Here is a 26,785-nt window from a genome sequence, read left to right on the forward strand (position 1 = left end):
TCTACTAGACTATATTCATTGGTGGTTTCGCACTATGATGGGCCCGTAGCTCTTTTCACAAGTTGCACTCCTAATGTGAACTACTACATGATACTTATTATATCAATATCATAAACATAGAAAACTAATAATCATTTTCAAATGATATCTTCAGATAAAACCTTTAAATTCATCAAATCATAAAAGCATGAAACATCAATATCTCAATAGTCCTCAATAAATCAAAACCCTAATTGGAATAGCTCAATTGACTTAAACCAAACTCAATTCGATTATGATCTAATAGAACCAACATCAAATCCTTATAGAACCAGTCTGGAATCACCCTAGACTGATCTAATTTAGATTTGATTGATCTCGATTAGGTCAAATAGGTTTGAACTAGTTGAGTTAGTCTGGAATCACCTTAAACTAGCTTTAACTGATCAAATCTGTTTGATTTAGTCAATTAATGAGCTCAAACCAATAGAGAGGGAGGAAATTGGACCATGTCGTACAATGAGAACCCAAACCGAACCAACCCACCTGAGTCTTGGATGGGTCACATACACTGCATATACCTATTCCACATATACTGCATATACCTGTTCCAAGTACTAGTTGAGTTGAGGTACGATGGGCTATATAGAAGGAGTGACGATATGTCTAATGCTAATCGCATAGTTGGGCAAACTTAGCTTCATGAACTAAGCTAAGCCTCACTTATAAGTTGGGCTGAGCCTTACCATTTGAATTAGGCCTTGCTTGGCTCGCGAGTTGGTCTTAGACATATGAGTTGGGGTCGTATCTAACCACATGAATTGGGTCGTACCTAGCTGCATGAGCTAGCCAATGCGTGACCATATGGTTGGGTCATACCTTACCATATAAGTTGGGTCATATACGGCCACATGTACTGGATCGTACCTAGCCACATGAGCTGGCCCATGCCTAGCCACATGGTTGGGTCGTACCTTACCACATTGGTTGAGTCATACATGGCCACATAGACTAGATCGTACCTAGCCACATGGGTTGGGTCATGCCTGGCCACATGGGTTGGGTCGTACCTTGTCATATGGGCTGGCTCTTATCCGACCACATAGGTTGGGTTATGCCGAGTCATATGAGCTAGGTTGTACTTGGTCACATGTGCTAGATTGTACATGACCACATGGGTTGAGTCAATTCAATCTGATCGATCAACTTGATTCAAGTCAGACCCCAATTAGACTCCTCTTATCAAATTATATTTCAACATTTAAAATTATTAAAGAATAACTCAAATCCATTAATAAAAATTTTAAATTCATAATCTTAAATTTAAAACTAATTAAATTCACACATAATTCTTGAAACATAAATATATCTAATTAAATAAATTAAAATTATTATGCTAATCCAAAAATAAGAATTTTAATAACTAAATCAATATTAAAATTTACTTAAACTTAAGAGATCAATATTAATCAAATAATCATTCTAACATCACAAAATGATTATCATTATTTATTAATCATGAATTTCAAAATTAAAACATCATTATGCATAAAAAACTTATAACAATCTCAAAATCAAGATTTCAAAATATAAATCAAAACTAGTTAAAGAGAAAGGATCTTACCTCTTTTCGATTAACCCTTCCTCGATATCATCTCCCCGAGAAGTCCTCTCCTCAATCCTTCCATTGTTAGGCTTAGTGAAGAATGAGGGAGGAATAACCCCTTTATATAGGAAAAGATGAGATCTCTTCGAAAGGTAAATAATATTTAATTTAATTTTTAATTTATTTCACTTTTACTCTTACACACAAAGAAAGTAATATAATATTTATTTCTTATAGTTCACACACAAAAATAGAATATAAACTATTTACTTCCTAAATATCAAGTCACTCATTAGGAAATAAATCGATTAATAATTTAAGTGATTAATAGAATTCCTAACTTATTTGTATGATTAAGAAAATTAAATTTAATTATTTTCTTAATTATAGTACGAAGTTAATAATAAAATAATATATCATTCATAATAATTAATTTATGTGAATGAAGAAATTATCGGTGATTACATTGACAGTATATTGCAACGCAATAATCAATTGAACATTACATCTACTCCAGCATAACATCATACCACTAGCAATTGCGATGTAATTGTCATTAAATTTACATATTCTTCAGCAATCACTACTATCACAGACAATATCCCATACCCATACTAGCGGTTTAAAACAGAGGCATTCATAATGAATCACAGGGGGGCTGGGGGGATAACAAAGACAGTACCTTGACTACAAAAACATTTGCCTGTAAGCACAAATCAACTACAAAGCATCAATGAAACTTCAGCCCAACAGTTATGGCAAACCAAGCATCCATCAACAAATTTAGCATAACAAGGCAATCCAATGCATCCAAGGAAGCAAAAGAATCTTACCGTGACACAGATCTTGCCGTCGCTCGATCTTCTTCGCCAGCAACAAAATCATATCGGAAGGCTTGAAGACCACCGGATGGCACTACAAACTGCACGCAGAAAGATAAATCCATTGAAAAAACCTCAATCCCGGGTGCGAGAGGAAGAGGAAAATTATACCGGCTTACCACTGCGTATAACCCGCCCTAACCATGTTAAGACGAAGGTTGGGTTATTCTAGTAGAGACATCCGGTGTGAGACTGACACACCATTTGATGCTTATCATGTCCATTGTCGCCGTCAATTTGGTCCGCACCGATTGATGTTGTTCGAACCGCCTTCGAACAGTTTCAAGGCGCACAAATGTTTATAGCATCATCGCAACCGCCCATTCGCTACCTCGAAATATTTTTTTAGCATCAATAGCAGCTGTCCATTCGCCAGCAAAGTGTCCAGAAACGCGTGGGTGAATTAATAGGGGCGAATTTTCAGGAAAAATCTTTTTTTTATTTTTCCTGTCATGTATTCGTATTTTTAATATTTTTTTAAAAAAAATCCCATATTGGCCATAATATCTGAGATGCCCTTATAAAAGAGGTGCAGCAATACCTGGTTACACCTTATGAACTGATAGGGTGAATTAGTCCAATCCTTATGTATAGGATTTATACAGTCAATTTTAGTTTTTAAATAAATTTATGATTTTTTTACATCTTTAATGAGATCTTATATATGGAATTCAGTCACTGGTGCCCAGAGTCATCGACAGCAAAGTGGAGGGAGGGGGTAGATACCCAGGCAAATAGGCTGCTACTTATAATCGAACATCATTCTCATGACATCCATATTCTACACAATCATTAATTCAAGTTTTTATCACGTATTGCTGCCACTAGCAAAAAATAGTTTACATGAAACAAAACAAAAGCTCCCACTCCAAAGATAACCTATTGAACTTTTTCCTAAAACAATAGGAAAGACAATACTCATTTCAGTATGTGTTCCAGCCAATCTGAGGACGGACCAAAAACTGACAAGCTTGAATTGTACAATCCCAAACGCAATACCTCCATTCAATTATTGGTGGATGCACTGATGGCTGAGGAACCAGGACGGCTTCTGCCACCAAGATCAGGTCTAGTATTTAAGCCCCCATTACTATAATACCTCCCACCACCATAGTTACCACAGCCTGTCTCATCATATTGCGGAACCCACCTCCTCTACTGGGTGCATATCTTCCTCAGTTACCAACTGCAGAAATCAAATTTTGCAATAAGCACACTGTATTCTAGAGGATGAAAAAACCTTCTATACAGTTGCAAAACCAAAATGTGTGGCCATACACCATTGAGGTCTAGTTTTACAATACTTAAAGAAAACCTGATGCAACATGTGCAAGCTTGATTCTTATGATGATGGTGATAATGATTTGAGACAAATGATACTCTGTTATGTTCCAAGTGATAGGTAGTGAATACGGTGGAGTGAAACTTAGGCACATAAGTACACATACAAAGGCCTAGAATAGAAGGTCTATTCAACACCTGCCTCATGAACTTGTAGCCTGCCTTTCTTCGACAATGAACATAAGCTTGGCGACCACCTATCATTATGGGTGAGGTCTGCAATTTGAACAAACCCCATGATAGAAATTTATTTGCCAATCTTCAAGTATAATGCATTTAACTCTGACCCTAATATTGCTTATTCTGACTGGTTTCCGTTGGTTTTACATAATCCATATTTTTCTTCTAATTGAAAACAAACAAAAAAATATGAATCACTGAGTTGCATATGTTAATTCACTGAGTTGCTTTGAAGATGGAAATATTTGCATAGAAAGCATATGGATACAGTTGGGTTCAAATGGATAAGATGACATCTGTTTAAATCCGTTTTCATATTCAATTGAAGCAAGATACAATTACACAATGTTTATCCTTGCCATATTCATCTGTATCTAAGTTTTGCAAACTCAGATCCACCAGATATGGTCATAGATATAGGGTCAGTTCCATCCAGAATCGAAACAACAGAATAAATGAAAAATTCTTGAAGTATAAACAAATTATCTGCATTGCTAAGACCACAAAAAATTGTATGATTAATTTTCTCTAAGTATAATAAATTAAATCTTTCCATTTTGCATTTGCTTTCAAGTCATTCTATCAACACATAATTATTGACAGGTTTGAGTTCTTAAGTACTTGTCCGCAACTTATCTTATTTATCTAATACTTGCATTCATATCCCTCTTAAATCCAAATTCAATTGGTATCTGTCAAACATTTTTTTTATTTCATATTTATCTTAAAAAATGTGATTAAAATTTTATTATACATGTCCAGATCCCTTTCCATTTAGCGAAAGCAGATATGTATATATTTATAAAAGTATTTGATCTATTTCACCACTACATATATAGAAAAATGTGCACAAAATTGATGTTTTAGAATTAGAAACAGATAGCATTCACTCATTAAAAAAATCAACTTAACATTAAGAAAAAGATCTCTAGTGGCCTAGAAAAGATTAAAAAACTGCCACTACCATACAAGTCAATTGTATAACCAAAATTGCCTCTGGAAAAATGCATAGTAAAAACTGAAGCATATAATTCAGAAAGATCTTCTTAGACTATTAATACAAAAAATGGTAGGGAAAGAACAATGAATAAAAAAATGACCTTATTGCTTCTAACTTGTAAGTCATCTGGCCTAATAGGACCATGTCTCTTGGTCTCCTCCTCAAGTTGAGCAGGTGTTGCATCCAAAGGTAAATTTTTCACGTATATGGAATATCCATCGGCTGGAAAGAATTGTACAAAGGATGAAATCAAAAGATACAGCTATGCTGAAGTTAATGAATCATGATATTAACTTGAGAAGAATCATTATTACCTTCTGCCTCTTGGACATTGCTGCTTTGAGCAATAGAACCGGATGCAGGCATATCAGATGCTTAAGTTGCAGCAGGGACAGGGCCGGCACATGGTTATATTTTAATTGGTGTTAGCTTAGAAGGAACACATGCTGGAATTGATGCAGAAGTATTATCTTTCATGACTTTCACCTGAACCCATAATCGAACAAGATATTATACAACTAGATTCTTTTAATACAGCTCTGCCAAGCTGCAGAAGAATTTATAGATTTCTGAAAGTTGGTTGAAGTGGTAGAAAATATATAATATACATATAATAAATAATAGATTTCTGAAAGTTGGTTGAAGTGGTAGAAAGTTTATCAAGGAATCTTGATAAACTCTCACCAGTCTACATGTGCCAATTACAAATTAAAAGCATACCCAGGGTATATATCATTTCTAGATGCTAAACAAGATTCTTCTGATTATAAGAATTTATAATAATGATGAGAAGAAGAATTCATAAGACGTAATTACTAGAATTTATTCAAATTAGGCACTTACAATTGAAGCATATGATTTCTTTGGCATCTCCTCTTGGAAGGTGACAACTTTTGATTCAACCACAAATGCCAGAGAACTGTTCGAAACTTCATCAATCACTACACCTATACGTTCTTCCTCTTCCACAACCTCCCCATTGTCTAAAAGAGTATAGACTTTCCTCGATTTTACCTCCTATTTTTCTACTGTCAATGGAACTGTTGGGCCCGGAGCATGCTCCTCCTGTTCTGGAGGTAAATCTGCAGGTCAAAAGTAACCAGCCGTAAAATTTTCAAATGAAGAGAGAGAAGAAAAAGACAATCAAGCCTTGAGACTTAAATACCAACCACGCTCCGCTGCATTAGGTGCACCAGTACCATTCCCTAAGCCCTGGTGCCTCTGCTGGAGATCGAACTCATCCACGAGCCTGAATATGTCATTCAGGACATGGTAACCCTTGCCCTGGGGAGCACGAAAGAAGGACTGCGTGCAGTTGGATTTAAGATTGTTCTCGTACGTAAGCAAACCCGTCGTAAGCACAATCACCCCACCACCGAGAGATTCTTGGGCGTCCACCGTTTTGATATCCGCTCCCATCTTCTCGCTAATTGCCTACATCACATTCGTCAATCAATTCAAGTTAAGAAGCTTGTCGTCGAAAAAGAGAAAATTCAGCTGCAAGATCCAACCTTTCTTAAAGATCTGTAAAAACCAACAAAAAGACAGGTTTCTTGCACTCACATCGGTGGTAGTGACCGAGCACAAGGCACCATGGGCATCCTGTCTCCCGAGCTTGCTGCTTTACTGGTAGGACCGGTACATCAGCTTGGGCGACTGCTGGCGGATAAGGTAAAGCTGCAGAACAAACGCGTTCCCAGTCAAAATCACCAACCTCCAATTCAGAGACAAAACCGATACAAGAAAGCGAGCCAGGCCAAAGAGAGATGTATCTTATCCACTACCACTTGAGCCGAAAGCGGAGATCCGTCGACGCACGTCGGTTGGGCCATCATTTTCGACGCGGAAAGGCAAGGGAGATCCGACGAAACCGTAGAAATGGAACCGAAGGACGTCGACCGGTGGGAACGATGCAAGAACGAAAATGCGATGGGAAGGATCAAGCTGGCCTCGGGAGATCGATCCGCCACAAGAACTGCGTGGTTCTCCCCTATTTCGAGTTCTTTTTCTAGGGTTTGGAGCGTCAGATCGCGAGAGCAGCGGACGAGCTTGGGAATTCTTTTGTTGCAATTTTTCGAAAAGCACCCCCTTGATTTGTTGTTTTATTGGTAAACATCCTATTTCTATTACTAAACGTCCTAAAATATCCAATGTACCGCTAACATAACAGCCAATCCGGCTCCTCTTTACATGACACCGGTTCAAGGTCAACGAATGAACCGAACCGCTGCGATGATAGAAATGGTCTAAGATCTTCAAAACCAAAAAACATGTTTCCTCCTAACATGTTGGCATTTGGGTGGATCAAATTATTATGAAATTTTGATCACATGATGTTATGATTCACCTAAATTGCATGACCAATCTTTATCACCAGTTAAACATGTAAAGAGTTATATAGGTGGACTGAATCGCCCTTGTAATTTTGCCCATACATCAAGTATTTGAGATCCACATCACTCCTAAAATATTATGGTGTTTCAGTGGTCAGATGAAAATGTGGGATAAAGTGAATCAAAACATGAAGTAAATGATATATGCTAGGCAAATGTGGTTAGTGAGGAACTTATCCCCTCTTCAAGAAAACCCTTGCATGACATGCATAGCAACATAATGCAAATTGTTTCCCAACCACAGTGTGCATAAAGAAACTTTGTGTATAAGACACCCCCGTACATTCTTCTTAAGTTCATCGTACTGTATGCAGTCGGTTCATCACAAGCCATTTGTTGAGGAAATATACTATCAGTCCAATTTGATTGATTCTAACTCTAAGGTATAGAAAATCACCCTAAGATGATCTAGATGGCTATGAGGTGATCTTTTTATATAGTTCTGATGTGGTCTTAGTATAGCTCCAAGAGGTCTTGAGATCATCTCAAGGTGTCTAAGGTGATCTTGAGGTCATTTTGAGATGGGATATGACTTTTCAGGAGATTTCTGCATAAAGAGCAGTGTCGAGAGGAGTTTTTCAATCCGACTCCTTCAACACTTAATTTAGTTCAAGGTTTATATAGAGTATCAGATATGCTTTGGAAAAGATCCAACCCTTGGGACGATGCTGAGTGATATGAGAGTGTCTAATTTGTTACAATTTGTTTATATGAACCTGATGAAATGATATTTGTTTCGGCCAACAATATTGTCTTATAATTTTCAACTTAACCACTCAAATATGATAGCTGATTAGCATATTCTTTTCACAAAGTTAAAGCTATTTCAAGGTTCTTTTCTTCATAACCAAGGAATGTATTAAATGAGTTGGTTAGCAATTGTAAAACACTTAATTTCGAAATTCCCTATACATGATGGGTTATTTCATGCACTAGTACTTATTTGAATGTTTGGGCTTAGAGAGGACTTTAGAAATTGATGATATTTTGGCAGAAGCTCTCTTAGAGTTCTCCCTTAAACTCTGTATGTAACACTCCTGATTAGTCCCACATCGAAAGTGGGCAGGATTAAGATTGACTTATAAGGGTTTGATGAGTGTACTATTATCAACTTCAGCTTAAGCATTTTGGTCAGTGGTTTAGACCAAACGAAATTGATAAGTCAATTAACCCATTAGGCCCGGGTCATAACATTTAGTATTAGAGCATGGTCTAGGGCCTATAGGTGTATTAGGTCATACTATTAGAGAATACTTTAAGAGGGGCCCACGGAAGCAACATCAACGCCGATGCTGAAGCCTTGAGATCTATTATTAAAGGTATCATCACACTCTGTGGTATGCCAGCATCTGTGCTTATGGATTCTGGTTCTACGTATTTTTTTATATCACCATATTTTGCTATGAAACTGCATAAGAATCGTTGTGTTATTACTATTGAAAGTCACGATTTGCTAGTAGATCTTATTCTACTAGAATTTCAAGATTTCGATGCTATCTTGGGTATGGACTGACTTTCAGCATACCATGCAAGTGTCGATTGTTTTCGGAAGACTGTTACTTTCTCACCTCTAGATCAACCACCTTTCAAGTTCATTGGGATTCAAGAAAAGTTTCCTTCTATTATTTCAGTCTTGAGTGCTACCCAACTATTACTAAAGGGATGTCGGGGATACTTGGCCTTCATTTCTGGAGAAGAATCTAAGAAGCCAGTATTAAAGGACATCCCCATTGTGCGAGATTTTCCAGATGTTTTTCCTGAAGATCTACTTACATTGCCACCAAATAGACAGATTGAATTTACAATTGATCTTCTACCTGGTACTACACCTATTTCTAAACCTTCGTATAGAATGGCACCAATTGAGTTGGAGGAGTTAAAGAAATAGATCCAAGAGCTTTTGGATAAGGGTTTTATTTGACCTAGTGTATCACATTGGGGTGCCCCTGTCCTATTTGTGAAGAAGAAAGATGAATCTATGCGACTATGCATCGATTATAGACAGCTCAACCAAGTGACCATAAAGAATAAATATCCTCTTCCCCGAATAGATGACCTATTTGATCAACATCAAGGTACTCAGGTATACTCAAAGATTGATTTGAGATCCGGGTATCATCAACTGAAGATAAGGGAAGGAGACATACAAAAAACTGCCTTTAGAACAAGATATGGTCATTATAAATTCTTAGTAATGCCTTTTGGACTCACAAATGCAATGGCTGCCTTCATGGATCTTATGAATAGGGTGTTCCACCCTTATCTTGATAAATTTGTAATTGTGTTCATTGATGATATCCTGATCTACTTCAAAAGCATAGCAAAGCATGAACACCATCTTAAGACAGTTCTGGAAGTCCTAAGGCAAGAGAAACTATATGCCAAGTTAAGCAAGTGCAACTTCTGGCTCAATAAAATTATGTTTCTTGGTCATGTAATTTCGAGCGCTGGTATATCTATTGACCCTCACAAGATTGAAGCTGTGATAAAATGGAAGCAGCCTTCTAATGTTTCAGAGATTAGAAGCTTCTTGGGTTTGGCTAGATATTATAGAAGATTCATAGAAGGCTTTTCAAAAATAGCAGCACCCAAGTTGACACAAAAGAATATAAAATTCATGTGGGATGATAAATGTTAATAAAGTTTTCAAGAATTGAAGAAGAAATTAACCAGTGCTCCTATCTTGGTGATTCCTTCAAGGGGAGAAGGTTTTGTAGTGTATAGTGATGCCTCACTATAAGGGCTTGGTTGTGTTCTAATGCAAAACGAGAGGATAGTTGCTTATGCATCGAGGCAATTAAAGCCTCATGAAAAGAACTATCCTACTCATGACTTAGAGCTATCAGCTATCATTTTTGTACTGAAAATTTGGAGGCATTATCTCTATGGACAGACTTTCGAAATATTCACAGATCATAAGAGTCTCAAATATATTTTCACACAGAAAGATTTAAATATGAGACAAAGAAGGTGGTTAGACTTTCTAAAGAATTATGATTATCAACTACCATCCTGGGAAAGCTAATATAGTTGCTGATGCCTTAAGCAGAAATACTTATAGTCTTGTAGCCTATATGAATATTCAAAGGAATTCTATGATGACGGAGTTAGCAACTTAAAACTTAAACTTTTATCGGAGACAAATAAATGTTTTCTTGTGTGTTTGATGGCACAATCATATTTGGTGGAAAAGGTTAAAGAAGGTAAGAAGGAAGATACATATCTTCAAATGATAGTTAAGGAAATAACTCAAGGATCTAGACCTGAATTCCTCCAAGCCGAAGATGGTTCTATTACATTCCACAATCGACTTTGTGTTCCCGAAAGCCATCCAGTAAAGATGTAATTATTAGAGGAGGCACATAGATCAAAATTTAATATCCATCCCGGGACTACTCTAAGATGTATCGAGATTTACGCCAAAACTATTGGTGGCGTGGTATGAAGAGAGATATAGTAGAGTTTGTTTCTAAATGTTTAATATGCCAACAGGTGAAGATAGAACATCGAGTACCTGCGGGAAAATTGCAAAGGATTTCAATTCCTGAATGGAAGTGGGAGCAAGTCACTATAGATTTTGTGACAGGATTACCCAAGACTGTGAAAGGATACGACGAAATTTGGGTAGTAGTAGACAGACTTACTAAATCTGCTCACTTCCTCCCTATTAACAAGAAGTATTTATTGGATAAACTAGCAAGCTTATATATTAAGAAAATTATTCGATATCATGGGGTGCCAGTTAGCATTATCTCAGATAGAGATCTAAGGTTTACCTCAAAATTTTGGGGAAGTCTACAAAAATCTTTGGGCACGTAGTTAAAATTTAGTACAGCTTTTTACCCCCAAACTGATGGCCAATCTGAAAGGACAATACAAACTCTTGAAGATCTCTTAAGAGCAAGTGCTTTAGACTTTGGTGGGAGTTGGGATATGCACTTGCATCTAATTGAGTTTTCTTATAATAATAGTTACCACTTTAGCATACAGATGACTCCATTTGAAGCTATTTATGGAAGAAAGTACAGATCACTTGTATATTGGGATAAGGTGGGAGAATGGAAGCTTTTTGGGGCCTCAATTAATTCAAAAAGATGATGATAATATTCGAATTATATGCCAAAGATTATTAACAACTCAAAGTCGTCAGAAAAGTTATGCAGATCGAAGGCGAAGAGATCTAGAGTTCGAAGTTGGTGAGCACGTCTTCTTAAAGGTGTCGCCAACCAAGGGAGTTATGAGGTTTGGTCAAAGGGAAAAGTTAGCCCTAAGATTTATTGGCTTATTTGAGATCTTACAAAAGGTTGGGCCTGTGGCATACAGATTGGCATTGCCCCCGGCTTTGGCTGGCATCCATGATGTATTCCATGTGTCTATGCTTCGAAGATATATCAGGGATCCATCACATATCATATCTTACCAACCTCTACAACTAAGAGATGATGCTACTTTTGGAGAACAACCAACACAGATCTTGGAAAGGAAAGAACATGTTCTAAAGAACAAAATTATACCTTTAGTAAAGATTTGTTGGCAACACCATTCAGACCAAGAGGCAACGTGGGAAAGAGAAGAAGATATACGAGAGCAGTATCCTCATCTATTCTATTAAGGTAAGCTAAATTTGGGGACCAAATTTCCTATAGGAGGGGAGAAATGTAATCACATCAAATATTTAAGTTAGGAATTGATTTTCTTTCCTTACTTGTTATTATAATTTAAGGAAATCTTAATCTACTTCCTTGTTTATTGATATGAATTAAGGAAATAACTATTAAGTATTCCAAATATGATGATATCATATTTGTTAGTATATTAAATAAATATGAAAATTAAAATAAATTTCCCTTAATAGAGGCCCACCTCCTCCTATTTAAAGGGAGAGATTTCTCTCCTTCGTTCCTCACCTAGTCGAGCCTTGTAGTGGGAGGAACGAGGAGTTACACCCTGTTGATAAGAGGTAGGTTTCCCTACCTTTCTTAAATTTAAAAGTTTTAGCTTTTATTTTGATTCTTTAAATGTTGAAAGTTTTATGGTTTGAAAAATATGTATCAATTCTTTAAATGTCAAAATTTTTGCATTAAAGTAATCAGTTAAAATTTTCATAATATTCTTTGACCCATGATTAAGGTTTTTATTGTAGAGTTAAATATGTTAAAAATGTATTTATTTTATATGATATTTCCTACATTACAATTTATCTTTAATCTTATCTGGATTAAAATCTTGTTAGATTAGAATATGTTATCTAAAATCCTTTTATTTTATATTCTTTGATCTAAAATATAAAATATATTATTCTGAATGATTTAAAATATGACTAGAATATGTTGAAATTTTATATGTGTTGAAAACATAATTTTTATTTGAATTTAGAAGACTATTTCCTTGTATTAAAACTTATCTCCCAGTCCATCTTTTATTGTCTTATGATTTCTAATCAAATTTAGAATGTTATTTCCTTGTATTAAAGCTTTTCTCCTCATCTATCTTTTAATGCATTATTATATTTTTTTTAGTTATATTGTTAATGGGTATATGCTATGATATGAAATTGGATATTAATTGGAATGAAATTGCTCACAGGCCAGGCCCAACCCACGGGTCAGGCCTTGGCCCGTAAGCAACCCCAACCCAACCATTATGGGCGGTCACATGCGACGCACATGACTAGTCCATGGGCTAGGGCTGGGCCAGCTTTGTGTAATACATGCTCAATCATGTATAATACACATGACCAGTAGATGAACTGACTCAATCTAGCCCAATATTATTGTTGAACTTGAGCCCAAATATTGATTGAATTAAACTAGACTTGATTAGTCTAGATCAATTCAGGATGATTCCGAATTGATTGACTTATTCAAGTTAGTTTAACCTAAATTGAACTTAATCTAGTCTAAATTATACTAGTTTAGGATGGTTCCAGACTAGTTAAATAAGGATTAGAGATCGGTTCGTTAGGCTATAGTAAATCGAGTTCAATTGAATCGATTAAACTAGAGTTTAAGTCAATTGAGGGTTAATTTATATTATTTGATATTGATGATATTTGAAAAAGATATTTTAAATATGTTATTTCATCTCGAAATGGATATGACCAGTGTGAGATTATATTATTTTCCTACCGAGAGCAGGTAGGGCGATTCCCTTCGAGGATTAGCGAGCCGTCAGACGTGGCGGTTGGACGGTTCCTCCATCCGCTGTTGGGAGGAACGTGTCCCCACTTTGGCGGGTGTGGGACACCACTCCATCCGTTGTTGGGAGTGCGATATGAGTTTGCCTCCATCCGCTATTGGGAGAACACAAACTTATCCCGTAGGATAAAGCCTCTCCATTCGTTGTTGGGGGAGTGCTCCTTCGGGTATTTGATATATGCCAATGGGATGATTGATTGAATTTTGATCATGTATACATTTTGAGTTGACTTTTGGGGTTCCTACTCAGCGTTGCTGAATTTTCTTTGTTTTTTATTTTCAGAGCAGCCTCCCTCTAGTACTAAATCGGATTCCAATAGAGAGCGGACCTTCCTCTACCACTAGGTAGAGCCACTTGGATGATTCTTGAAGTTAACATCACCATGTTTACTTTTCTATTTATGATTCGATGAATAAATGGATTGTAATAAATGAATTGTAATAAATGTTTATGAATAATGAATAAAGTGATATTTATCTATTTGGCCTAAATGTGTGGAAAGATATAAAAAAAAAAATCCAAGATGTGACATGTCATGACCCATTTGGTCTAAACCACTAACCAAAATGCTTAAGCTAATACACTCATCAGACCCTTATAAGTCAATCTTAATCCTATCCACTTTCGATGTGGGACTAATCAGGGGTATTACCTTGTCAAGCCCCAACATAACCCAGATCAAACTCTAGCATAGTGCATGTGAGGCGTAGCCCATTGGTGGCTCCATGTCGTGACGAATCCTCTGACTCCATCTACAGGTAGCCCTTTCCTACTCGATCAAAATGCTTAAGTTGAAGTTGATAATAGTACACTCATCAGACCCTTATAAGTCAATCTTAATCCTGCCCACTTTCGATGTGGGACTAATCAGGGGTGTTACACTGTATCTCTTGGATGCTTCATTGAGTGGTGAGTCTTTTATTTTCAGTTCTGTATCCTTGTTTAATTTCCTTGGGGTGGTGAACTTTCTGTATCCCTGTGTGATTTTAAACTTGGTGGTGACCTATTTTTCGATCTTATTAAAGTTTTATCGTGAGTTCGTGCCTTTTCTATTCAAAACACTCATTCCAACAAATACAACTGTACTGCGACTTTTCTTCGAGAGTTTGTTCCTTGTCTACTATGACTTTTCTATCTGAAATACTCATTCCAGAAAATATAGTTCTACTATCAATTTTCTATAAAAATCTATAAAAATCTATCCGCTATTGGGAGAACACAAACTTATCCCGTAGGATAAAGCCTCTCCATTCGTTGTTAGGGGAGTGCTCCTTTGGGTATTTGATATATGCCAATGGGATGATTGATTGAATTTTGATCATGTATACATTTTGAGTTGACTTTTGGGGTTCCTACTCAGCGTTGCTGAATTTTCTTTGTTTTTTATTTTCAGAGCAGCCTCCCTCTAGTACTAAATCGGATTCCAATGGAGAGCGGACCTTCCTCTACCGCTAGGTAGAGCTACTTGGATGATTCTTGAAGTTAACATCATCATGTTTACTTTTCTATTTATGATTCGATGAATAAATGGATTGTAATAAATGAATTGTAATAAATGTTTATGAATAATGAATAAAGTGATATTTATCTATTTGGCCTAAATGTGTGGAAAGATATAAAAAAAAAAAAATCCAAGATATGACATGTCATGACCCATTTGGTCTAAACCACTAACCAAAATGCTTAAGCTAGTACACTCATCAGACCCTTATAAGTCAATCTTAATCATATCCACTTTCGATGTGGGACTAATCAGGGGTATTACCTTGTCAAGCCCCAACATAATCCAGATCAAACTCTAGCATAGTGCATGTGAGGCGTAGCCCATTGGTGGCTCCATGTCGTGACGAGTCCTCTGACTCCATCTACAGGTAGTCCTTTCCTACTCGATCAAAATGCTTAAGTTGAAGTTGATAATAGTACACTCATCAGACCCTTATAAGTCAATCTTAATCCTGCCCACTTTCGATGTGGGACTAATCAGGGGTGTTACACTGTATCTCTTGGATGCTTCATTGAGTGGTGAGTCTTTTATTTTCAGTTCTGTATCCTTGTTTAATTTCCTTGGGGTGGTGAACTTTCTGTATCCCTGTGTGATTTTAAACTTGGTGGTGACCTATTTTTCGATCTTATTAAAGTTTTATTGTGAGTTCGTGCCTTTTCTATTCAAAACACTCATTCCAACAAATACAACTGTACTGCGACTTTTCTTCGAGAGTTCGTTCCTTGTGATTGAAATTTGATCATGTATACATTTTGAGTTGACTTTTGGGGTTCCTACTCAGCGTTGCTGAATTTTCTTTGTTTTTTATTTTCAGAGCAGCCTCCCTCTAGTACTAAATCGGATTCCAATGGAGAGCGGACCTTCCTCTACCGCTAGGTAAAGCCATACTTTTCTATTTATGATTCGATGAATAAATGGATTGTAATAAATGAATTGTAATAAATATTTATGAATAATGAATAAAGTGATATTTATCTATTTATGAATAAGTGGTGGCTCCACGTCGTGACGAGTCCTTTGACTCCGTCTACGAGTAGCCCTTTCCTACTCGATCAAAATGCTTAAGTTGAAGTTGATAATAGTACACTCATCAGACCCTTATAAGTCAATCTTAATCCTGCCCACTTTCGATGTGGAACTAATCAGGGGTGTTACACTGTATCTCTTGGATGCTTCATTGAGTGGTGAGTTTTTTATTTTCAGTTCTGTATCCTTGTTTAATTTCCTTGGGGTAGTGAACTTTCTGTATCCCTATGTGATTTTAAACTTAGTGGTGACCTATTTTTCGATCTTATTAAAGTTTTATCATGAGTTGGTGCCTTTTCTATTCAAAACACTCATTCCAACAAATACAACTGTACTGCGACTTTTCTTCGAGAGTTCGTTCCTTGTCTACTGTGACTTTTCTATCTGAAATATTCATTCCAGAAAATATAGTTCTACTATCAGTTTTCTATAAAAATATATTCTGTTTTACACCCCCCACCCCCTCATTATGTATCACCCTCGATATCACCGAAAATCAATTTTTATACTTGATCGATTGAGGGGGACTTCGACATCAATATTCCTCTTGATGTTTTATTCATAAGAGTAACAAAGGAAAGATAAGCCTGAACGATCTTATGTGGACTCTTGTCCATAAAGATCGGCAGACTATTATCACCCTTCATGTCAAAGAGTGAGAATGATTGGTCCTTTTGACATCTTTGAGACGATTGCTTCACGTCTGAAGATTCACTGTCAAAATATTTTCTATCATTAGAAAATAGGACTTCTTTGTACTGTTTCACAGTTATCTTACAAAATAAAATTATAAGCACATCTTTTGTTTTATTTTGTTTTTTTTAATGAAGGTTAGATGTAGGACTACCTACATCATAAACATGAAGTAATTGAAAACAGAGACAATATTCAATAATCCCAGCACAGCATCAAAAACCTATCTTTCAGAAAAGTCAAAAAGCAGCTCTTGTTGATTTGAATGATCTCAGCACAGCATAAGCATGAGGTGTCTATTCTGTTCCAAACCATGGTCATATAACATATATTTCAGAAAGCACAAAGAAATTTTTTTCTGCAACGAGACAAAGTAACTTGAGCACAAGACACACAATTCATTCTGTTCAACTTCACCATACTGTATGCACTGTGATTATTACAAGTAGTTCATAATATGGTGACTGGTAAGTGAATGATCACCGATCTTGCTCTCCTAATAAATAAATGTTACTGACCCTCACAAGAACCACATTGCCAACCCTACTGCTTAATTATAGGCTTAAATGCCTCTAGCCAACTCCCACCTACCTCTAATATCTTTGGATGGCCAGCTCACTGGAAGTAGTGAAAACCAGCAGTCTCAACTCATACCTCATCTTCAGACAACCCATTCACAAGGGAAACTCCACTAAATTCTAGCAACATTCCTTAGGACTGACTAATCTAATACAATTTAGCAAGCCAGTGATGGAAGCACTCACTCAGTATGAACAGTTTAGCAATCTTCTGTGCAAATGCAACACATTTGACATTTGAGAAACAATACCAGTAAAAGCAGAAGCTCAAATAAGAAGGTAAGAAGGGAAGAAAAGGAACAGTCTTTCTTCTCAGAGGTGGCACCCAAAGCAGTTGCATGTCCTAGGGGTGAAGGAGCAGAAGCCGAAGGGCCTGTTGGGGATGTTGCAGTTGATGGTGTAGCAGCAGGGAGACGGGAGGCAGAGACCCCTGGGGCCTCCACAGCAGGTGCAGAGGGCACATATCTGGAAGTTACCGAGTCGGCGCCGTTTGGCCTCGTCGATCAGCACGGGCCGCAGCCCCGGCACCGCCGACACCGGATTCATCGACGCCGTCGGCCCGGTCACCGCCTGCCTCAGGAACGCAACAAACAAAATTAACCAAGAAAAGCATGCACGCGATCATACAGCTGTGAGGAAAAGGAGGAACTCACATCAGCTGAGCATGGAAAGCGGGAGAAAGAAGCAACCAGGAGGAGGAAGAAGAGGAGCAGGGGGAGAGATTGAGCTCCAGGGACGGAAGCCATCTCTGTCTGCTTTATTGATGTGGTCTTCTTTGGTTCTTGGAAGCGTATGGGAGGGAGGACTGTGGTGGGGTTTTGCAGGATTTATTGGCCACTGTGGGAGGTTAGCATGGGAAGAAGGGCTGTGGGTGGTGAAGGGGAGGGAGTGAAGCTGCAAGCAAGAGAGGTGAGGAGGGAATCGCAATGAGGTCTTTTGTCCTTTTCTTCTCCTTCATGCCAAGGTGGGCTGGTGTGAAGAGCACCCATGGTACAAGGCTGTCTCTCTTTTGAGGTGGCATGGACCACCATAGTCAAATGGGATCCCCAGAAGATGCATGAAGACAAAAATACATTAAAATTTGAGGCCCAACTGATGTAGTTTTTAATAATCATGTAATGCAAGTCAATTATTTAAGATCAGTAACAACATAAAGAAAGAATGATCTTGAAAAAAAGGAATTGAATGATGTTTATTTCAATCAATAATGTTATTTTTGACAAAATTAAAGAATAAAAAATATATTAAAAAATAACTATTTTTTATATAGAATTTAACCCGTATCTATTGGGTATGATACATCACCTATCGAAAATGATGAAATATTTATCGAGGATCCTACACTAGTAAGGTAGCTAAAGAGAATATTTTCTCATTAAATTGATTATTACAAGAATAATATAATATAAAGAAGAGAGTGAAAAATTGAAAAAAAAAAAAGAAGCTTGCGAGCTTTAAACTCTCACCAATATAGACTAACTTTATTGTCAAAAGAAATTTTTACTGGACAAACCCTCGATGCAATCTCTTGTAAAAAATGAAACACAAGACATGGTTATTTTTTGTTCTTAAAATGAAGTAGGACAAGGAACATAGGATACAAATATGTTTCATCTTTACAAAAATTCTTTTTTCATCGAAGTTTTGAATACTTAACAACTCTACTCTTCCAAATGCGACAATACTCAAAACAATGGTCAAATCGAGTTAATTTTGCCAAGTCAAGTTGACTACCAAATTCGATCCTTTTAGGGATCAAAAGAATTTTTTATACAATTATTTATTTTCCTAGCTCGTATACACTTATTCTAGATAAAAGAATATGATTATCTGAAGATAAAATTTTGTCAATGCAAATTCTAATTTCTCAACAAGGGGTTTTTGAGCTAATATGAGTCCGGTACCCAAGAGAGGCATGTTTGATAAAAAAAAGTCTATACTTAAGTTAGTAAATGTGTTTTGTCAGTGCTCGATCTTACTAAACCTATATTATTAGTTCAAAATACTTAAGTTAATAATTATATACTTATCGTACCTTTAACCTAAGTCTTAGCCTGCTTTTAACGTGGACTAAATTAGTTCTCCCACTTAAGTTGATGTTCTTATCAAGGCTCAATATATTTCATTCAATTCATGATCATTTCTTACTTAAGCCTCTCACTATGTCTAGTACTAGCTCTAATATAATTTGTCACAACCTAATTTGACGAAGTATTTGATCCATCAGGATCATTGAAGCTGAACTATTGGCTCAAAATACACAAACCCAAGTTAATAGTAAAATACTCAACGTACACTTATAAGTAAATCTAAATCTTAACCCACTTTCAATATGGAACTAAATTAAAATTTATATGTTATGTACTCTAATTGTTTAATAGAATCTTAGAAATATATTTAGAATTCTTTTTGTAAGAAGCTCTAGTAACCATTACAATTAAACTTTAAACTTAGAGTTAATCCACTAGGATGGTTATATAGAATTATCGACTATTACTCGATTATAGAAAACTTTGCTATCATACATAGGATTCATGTGAGTGGGGTGAGGGAGCGAAGCTTGACTATCATGTCAAGCAATTAGGTTCCATGGTAACACAGAGTTGACATTGATATTCGTTGAATCTCAAATTTTGATAATGAAACTAATTGATAATATATATGATTTAATCTGCGTTTTGAGTGACGCAGGATGCTTCGATTAGAGAGAGATAATTAAAGTAGAAAGAATCATATTGGGCCGAAAAAAAAAATATCAGAAGATTGGGCGTCGAGCCAAAGGATCGGTCAACGTATCGACAAAAGGCTTCGAGTCATGAGTTCATGCATCAAGCCAAGAAGAGTGGATATTACACTTAGAAAATCAGAGTTGCGGAGGTCAACTGACCGATTGGGCAATATGCCACAAGAGATGACGATGCGCCGAATAATCGGACGAGGCATTGATGAACTAATGACGTGCCGGATAATATTTGATTAGCTTAGTACTAATTGTCTAGATCAAAGTAGGTTTTATGTGTGCAGGATTAACTATGATAGCAAGGCATAAAGCAAAATGAAGTCTCGAAGTCAAGGACATGATTTCGTTGGGAGTTCGAGAGTTTATCGGAAGTCTGGACGTTCGTCGGAAGTTATGCCAGAATTAACCGAAAAGTCCAGAAGCTTGCCAAATAAGCTCATCGAAACTCGCTAAGAAGATCATCGTGAAGTCCAAGAGCTTGCAAGGAGTCCACTGGAACATTGTCAAGAGATCGTTGGAAGTTTATCGAAAGATCGCTAGAAGCTCGTTGGAAGAAACCTAGACTTACGGACTTGTTTAGCTTAGTAATTATCTTAGATTTTATAGTTAGCACATAATTGGGATTGGAATTGGGCCAACCCAATTAGGGGTCAGTTGGGCCCATGTATAGACTGTGTTGGGCCTAATGAAAGGCCCAAACAATGACCCAATAGGTGGTACCGTCGTGGCACAATCTCCGAGACTATGTCAAACGGTGGTACCACCCAGACACAGTCTCCGAGAGGCTGTTAGGCGGTGGTACCGCTAGACTGGGCGGTGGTACCGCTAGACTGGGCAGTGGTACCACCTAATGTTTATGTTGTAGGCAATGGTATCGCCCAACACAGGCGGTGGTATCGCTAGGACCCTGAAAATCAGGGATAAGACATTTTTAGGCTCCAAGTTTGAATTAACTTGAGGCCTATAAATACCTCTCTCATTCCTAGTTAAACTACACAACTGAGAGCAAGAAAAGGAAAGAAAACTCTATTTTAATTATATGTGAACTCCTCTCAAAGCCCTAAGTGTTAGTGTAGTTTGAGAGAGGAGTAAAGGGGGTTGTAAAAGTTCTCTCCTGAACCTATCAAAAGGAGAATCGAGTTGTAAGGGTGGTTGATCTTCGCCTATTGAAGGAAGATTGATAGTGGATGCCGATGGCCTCGACGGAAGAGGAATCAGTGGAGTAGATGTATGTCACGAGGATCGAACCACTATAAAAATTTGGTTTGCATTTGAAATGCAATTTACTTTAACTGCAAACTACCTTCTCATTACTTGCTTTACATCCACTACACTCTTCCGTATGCTATCAAATTAACATCTTACGAAATTGATTTTATCGTATGAAGATTTTATGAAACCAACGTTTTTATCGTTGCACTAATTCACCCCCCCCCCCTCTTAGTGTCGACTCGTTCCTAATAGTTGGTATCAGAGCTACGTTTTTCTCATTTGGTTTAACACCCAAAGAGAAATAACTCTTTTCGGCTTTCAAGAGGGTCACTCTCTCATTCGTCCTCCCATGTTTAATGGGACGGACTACACATATTGAAAAACTCGAATGAGAGTTTTCTTGCTTTTGTTGAATCTCAATTTATGGAATATAGTCGAATTTGGTTTTCAAAAGTCTTCTCTTCTAATGAACGATTGAAATGAGTTGAAGAAAAAGACTTTCCCTTTAAATGCAAAGGCTATAAATGCCTTATTTTACGCCTTAGACAAAAATAAATTTAATCGGGTTTCTACTTGCGAAAGGACTTTTGACATTTAAGACATTCTTGAAACCACACATAAAGGCACTAGTAGAGTAAAAGTTTCAAAAATTAATCTTTTTAATGCATGATTTTGAACTTTTTCGAATGAAGCTAAGCGAAACCATTGTTGACATGTACACCCGTTTTACGGATGTCGTTAATGGTTTAAAAGTACTTGGTAAAAGTTTTTTAGATTTTGAACTTGTAAACAAAATTTTATGTTCTCTTCATAAGAACTGGGATTCAAAAGTAACTACCATACAAGAGGCAAAAGACATAAACAAGCTTCCACTCGAAGAACTAATTGGGTCTTTAATGACCTACGAAATGACCAATGTGGCACAAAACGAACTTGAAGATAATCTTCCAATGAACAAGAAGGATTTCAGACTTAGAATAATTGAAGATCACTCGAGCATAAGCTCAAGTGATGGTGAACTTGAACTTCTCACTATGAAATTTAAAAAATTCATGAAACAAAAATTTAAAAATAAAAAGAATGCAACTACTTGCTATGAATGCAAGAAGAAGGAAGCACTTTGGAATGAATCGAGCTCATCCGATGACAAGGAGAAAACCGATGAAGAACAAACCAACAAAGGTGAGGCGGCAAACTATGTCTTAATGGCTTTCGACGACGAGGTAATCAAAATCCCCTTAGTTTATTTTGAAATTACATGATGCTTTTTCTGAGTTATTTTTTATTTAGTTTAATTATTTTTCTTAAAAAATATATATTTAATAATATAATGAAAATGCTAAAAAATTTGGGATCATGCTAGTAATTTTGAAAATGATAATAAAAATTATATGTTTTATGATAAAGAAATAAAATGTTAGATTTAAATCTAATGATAATCCTACGTATGTTTTTAAGAAGCATTAATATGTATCATGTTGATTTCTATATTGTTTCTCGATTTTGATTAAAGATGCTTTATGATTAATGATGCATAATGATCATGCTTAATAAGTTTATATTTTAAAATTATGCATGATGATTTTTATGACTTATGGATTATCAATCTTTGTCGTAATGAAAGTTCTTTTTCAGTTTTAAATGTTGATGTATGTTTTTTTTTATTTGACATAAATGAAAAAGGGGCATGCTTATATAAAATCAATCATATGAATTGAAATACTAAAAAGAGGAAATCTTTCTCCTTGAAAATTTTTTTTCTCTACTTTATCGATCTTAAAAAAGGAGAGATTAACGAATCTATCTATATATTTTTTATGAATCTCTTGAAAATGATTTTGATGTGATGATTTGAATTTGAATGAGCTTTATCTTGATTTTTCGAGATTTAGAATATGAAATCTTTTATGAATCAAGATATCTTGATACTTGATTTCTCGATATTTGATACTTGAATTCTTTCTATGAATGAAGATCATTTTCTCCTTGTTTCTTTTTGCTATCTACTATCTAAATAAATCATGAGTTTCAGAATTATAATTTTTATGATTCATAATGAATTGAGAGATTTTATATGCATGAATTGAGATATTATTCTCTTACAAGATTAAATGAATTTTATCTATATCATGATCTCCTAAGAATTCTTTTCGTTAATTATTTTAGACTTGATCTTTCATTTTTTATGATTGAAATAATGATTAAATATTGATGTAATTATGAATGATGATTTGATATTATGCATGTAATACTTCAACTCATGATAATGATGCATGCAATGATAAAATATTCATGATGAAAAATTATTTTGACATTCATGACTTGATTTTTCATCTTTGTTATTTATCCTTTGTCATGTTTTGAAAATTATTGTAAAGGGAAAAAAATTACAAAATCATATTTCTTCTCTTTTTTTTACAATGACAAAGGGGGAGAAAGAACTAGCTATGCTTGTTCTAAAACGATGTAAAAAATTGCTAGCATGCATGATGTAGAACTTACTATCTTGAACATCACCAAGACTTACTAGTTTACAATCTCAAGAGAAGCAATAGTACTATCTTGCATATCTCAAGAAGAAAAACATGCTAAACTTGCACATATAGCAAAATTTACAAACATGCAAAACTCAAATATTTTTACTAGCTTGCATGGTGATAAAACTGAAGATTATATTTATAATACAATGATTTGAACTATAATATGTCCTAATCACTTGATAATTGTAAATCTCCTTTTTGTTGATGACAAAGGGGGAGAAGTATGATGATGTTATGCATAAGTTTATGATAATATGTTGCTTAGATTTTTGAATCCAAGAGTTCTATTAATATGGCATACTGATAGGAGGAGTTAAGGTTAACTCCGTCATCAATTGGTTGCCATCATTAAAAAGGAGGAGATTGTTGAATCTCAGATTTTGATGATGAAACCAATTGATAGTGTTTATGATTTAATCTACGTTTTGAGTGACACAGGATGCTTCGATCAGGGAGAGACAATTAAAGCAGGAAAAATCATGTTGGGCTGGAGAAAAACATATCAGAAGATTGAACATCGAACTGAAGGATCGGTCAACGTATCGACAGAAGGCTTCGGGCTATGAGTTCGGGTATCAGGCCAAGAAGAGCGGATATTGCGCCAAGGAAATCGGAGTTGCGAAGGTCAACTGGCCGATTGGGCAATAGGTCATAAGAGAGGACGATGCGCCAAACAATCGGACGAGGTGTCGATGAACCAATGATGTACCGGACAATATCTGATTAGCTTAGTATTAATTATCTAGATCAAGGTAGGTTCTATGTGTGCAGGATTAACTACAATAACAGGGCATAAAACAAAATGAAGTCTTGGAGTCAAGGACACGATTTCGTTGGGAGTTCGAAAGTTCGTTGGAAGTTCGGACGTTCATCGGAAGTTCTGCCGGAATTAACCGAGAAGTCCAGGAGCTTGCCAAAGAAGCTCGTCGGAACTCACCAAAAATATCATCATGAAGTCCAGGAGCTTGGCGGGAGTCCGTTGGAACATTATTGAAAGATCGTCGAAAGTTCGCTGGAAGATCGCCAGAAGAAACCTAGACTTACAAAGTTGTTTAGCTTAGTAATTGTCTTATATTTCATAGTTAGCACATAATTAAGATTAGAATTGGGCCAACCCAATTAGGGGCTAGTTGGGCCCATGTATGAATTGTGTTGGGCCCAATGAAAGGCCCAAACAATGACCCAATAGGTGGCACCATCATGACATAGTCTCCGAGGCTGTGTCAGGTGGTGGTACTGCCAGTTTGGGTGGTGGTACTGCCTAGTACAAGGTGTTAGACGATGGTATTGTCAGACTAGGCGGTGGTACCACTAAGACCCCAAAAATCAGGGATGAGACATTCTTAGGCTCCAAGTTTGAATCAACTTGAGGCTTATAAATACCCCTCTTATCCCTGGTTAAAACACAAAATTAAGAGCAAAAATAGGAACGAAAACTCTATTTTAATTTTGTGTGAAATCCTCTTAAAGCCCTAAGTGTTATTGTAGTTTGAGAGAGGAGTAAGGGGGGTTGTAAAGGTTCTCTCCTGAACCTGTTAAAAGGAGAATCGAGTTGTAAGGGTGATTGCTCTTTGCCCATTGAAGGAATATCGATAGTAGATGCCGGTAGTCTCGACGGAAGATGAATAAATGGAGTGGATATAGGTCACGATGACCGAACCACTATAAAAATCTGGTTTGCATTTTTTTTGAGTAATTTACTTTAACTGCAAACTATCTTCTCATTACTTGCTTTACATCCACTACACTCTTCCATATGCTATCAAGTTAACATCTTACGAAATCAGTTTTATCGTACAAAGATTTTACGAAATCAATGTTTTTACCGCTGCACTAATTCACCCCCCCCCCCTAGTGCCGACTCGTTCTTAACAATATTATCACATCCTAGATTAAAAAAAATAAATTATCATTTTATTTTTCATAATTTACAGAAGATACTCCTTTTTAATATTTAAATTTAAATCATTATCTTTATAATATATTTTTTAATTAAAAAAATCGCATCTTCTTAGTAGGGTCACAAGTGATAAAAGTCTCATTCACCCAAGCCTTGGATCTATTATAAAGTAATAGGTTACTCTAAAAATAAATATAAGATAAAAATACATCAGCAACCATATATGTTGGTAGTAACCTCCGAAAAATTATAAAAATAATATTTAATATTCATAAAATAATTAATATGAAATGATAATATATCAATTCATTATGAAACTCATATACCAGAAAAATAATGATAATTCTTACATAGTAAACAAAATTATGCATCGGTCATATGTAATATATCTCAATGACATATATAACAATCAGATAATTAAGACATATCATACTCGATGGTGCCATGAGAGAAAGACATACTTTACTGTATGCATTCTTCCTAATAATAGATAGAGAGAACCCATATTACATACCCAACAGTGGATGAAGTGATACTCCTGACCCATTCAAGTGGGGACACGTTCATCCCAACAATGGATAGCGGAAATGTCTAACCATCACATCTGATGACCTGTTAATCCCTAAAGAAAATCACCATACTTACTCTCGATAGGGATACATAGTTAACCATGATCATTCATTTATATTCATTTATTTATCCATACATATATCCAATAAATAGTATGATAAATTATTATGAGGGACCATGATGTATGACCTGCTAAACTATATTCATTGGTGGCTCTGCACTATAATAGATCCATAGCTTATTTCATAAGTTACACTTCCAATGTAAACTATTTAGCATAATTATATATATTTCATAGTAACAATTACATTAATATCATCAATTAAATCTAAAGGATAGGAGAAAACTAATAATTATTTTCAAATCAATCATCGGATAAACCTTTTAGGTTTCATCATATCATAAAGACACAAGATATCAATCTCTTAAAAGTTCTCAATTAAT

General features: G+C 36.0%; 2 protein-coding genes and 1 long non-coding RNA gene across 3 annotated transcripts; all 3 read right to left on the reverse strand.

Moving 5' to 3' along the window:
* Positions 1-2,118: 2,118 nt before the first annotated feature.
* LOC135652764 (uncharacterized) lies at positions 2,119-2,722 on the reverse strand. Its single transcript, XR_010502191.1, has 2 exons — positions 2,586-2,722; positions 2,119-2,507 (listed from the first exon to the last, which is right to left on the reverse strand). It is a non-coding gene; the product is annotated as an uncharacterized LOC135652764 (long non-coding RNA).
* Positions 2,723-3,218: 496 nt separating this feature from the next.
* LOC135652373 (nuclear transport factor 2-like) lies at positions 3,219-7,073 on the reverse strand. Its single transcript, XM_065173239.1, has 7 exons — positions 6,772-7,073; positions 6,551-6,664; positions 6,157-6,421; positions 5,831-6,069; positions 5,302-5,473; positions 5,088-5,209; positions 3,219-3,652 (listed from the first exon to the last, which is right to left on the reverse strand). The coding sequence occupies exons 5-7, from the start codon at positions 5,351-5,353 to the stop codon at positions 3,599-3,601; spliced, it is 228 nt and encodes a 75-aa protein (XP_065029311.1). The 5' UTR covers positions 5,354-5,473; positions 5,831-6,069; positions 6,157-6,421; positions 6,551-6,664; positions 6,772-7,073; the 3' UTR covers positions 3,219-3,598.
* Positions 7,074-17,691: 10,618 nt separating this feature from the next.
* On the reverse strand, positions 17,692-18,125 carry LOC135583015 (uncharacterized). Its single transcript, XM_065173220.1, has 2 exons — positions 18,033-18,125; positions 17,692-17,949 (listed from the first exon to the last, which is right to left on the reverse strand). The coding sequence occupies exons 1-2, from the start codon at positions 18,123-18,125 to the stop codon at positions 17,692-17,694; spliced, it is 351 nt and encodes a 116-aa protein (XP_065029292.1).
* Positions 18,126-26,785: the final 8,660 nt, after the last annotated feature.

The sequence above is a fragment of the Musa acuminata genome, chromosome BXJ3-11 (genome assembly GCF_036884655.1).
Source record: "Musa acuminata AAA Group cultivar baxijiao chromosome BXJ3-11, Cavendish_Baxijiao_AAA, whole genome shotgun sequence".
NCBI lineage: Eukaryota > Viridiplantae > Streptophyta > Magnoliopsida > Zingiberales > Musaceae > Musa > Musa acuminata.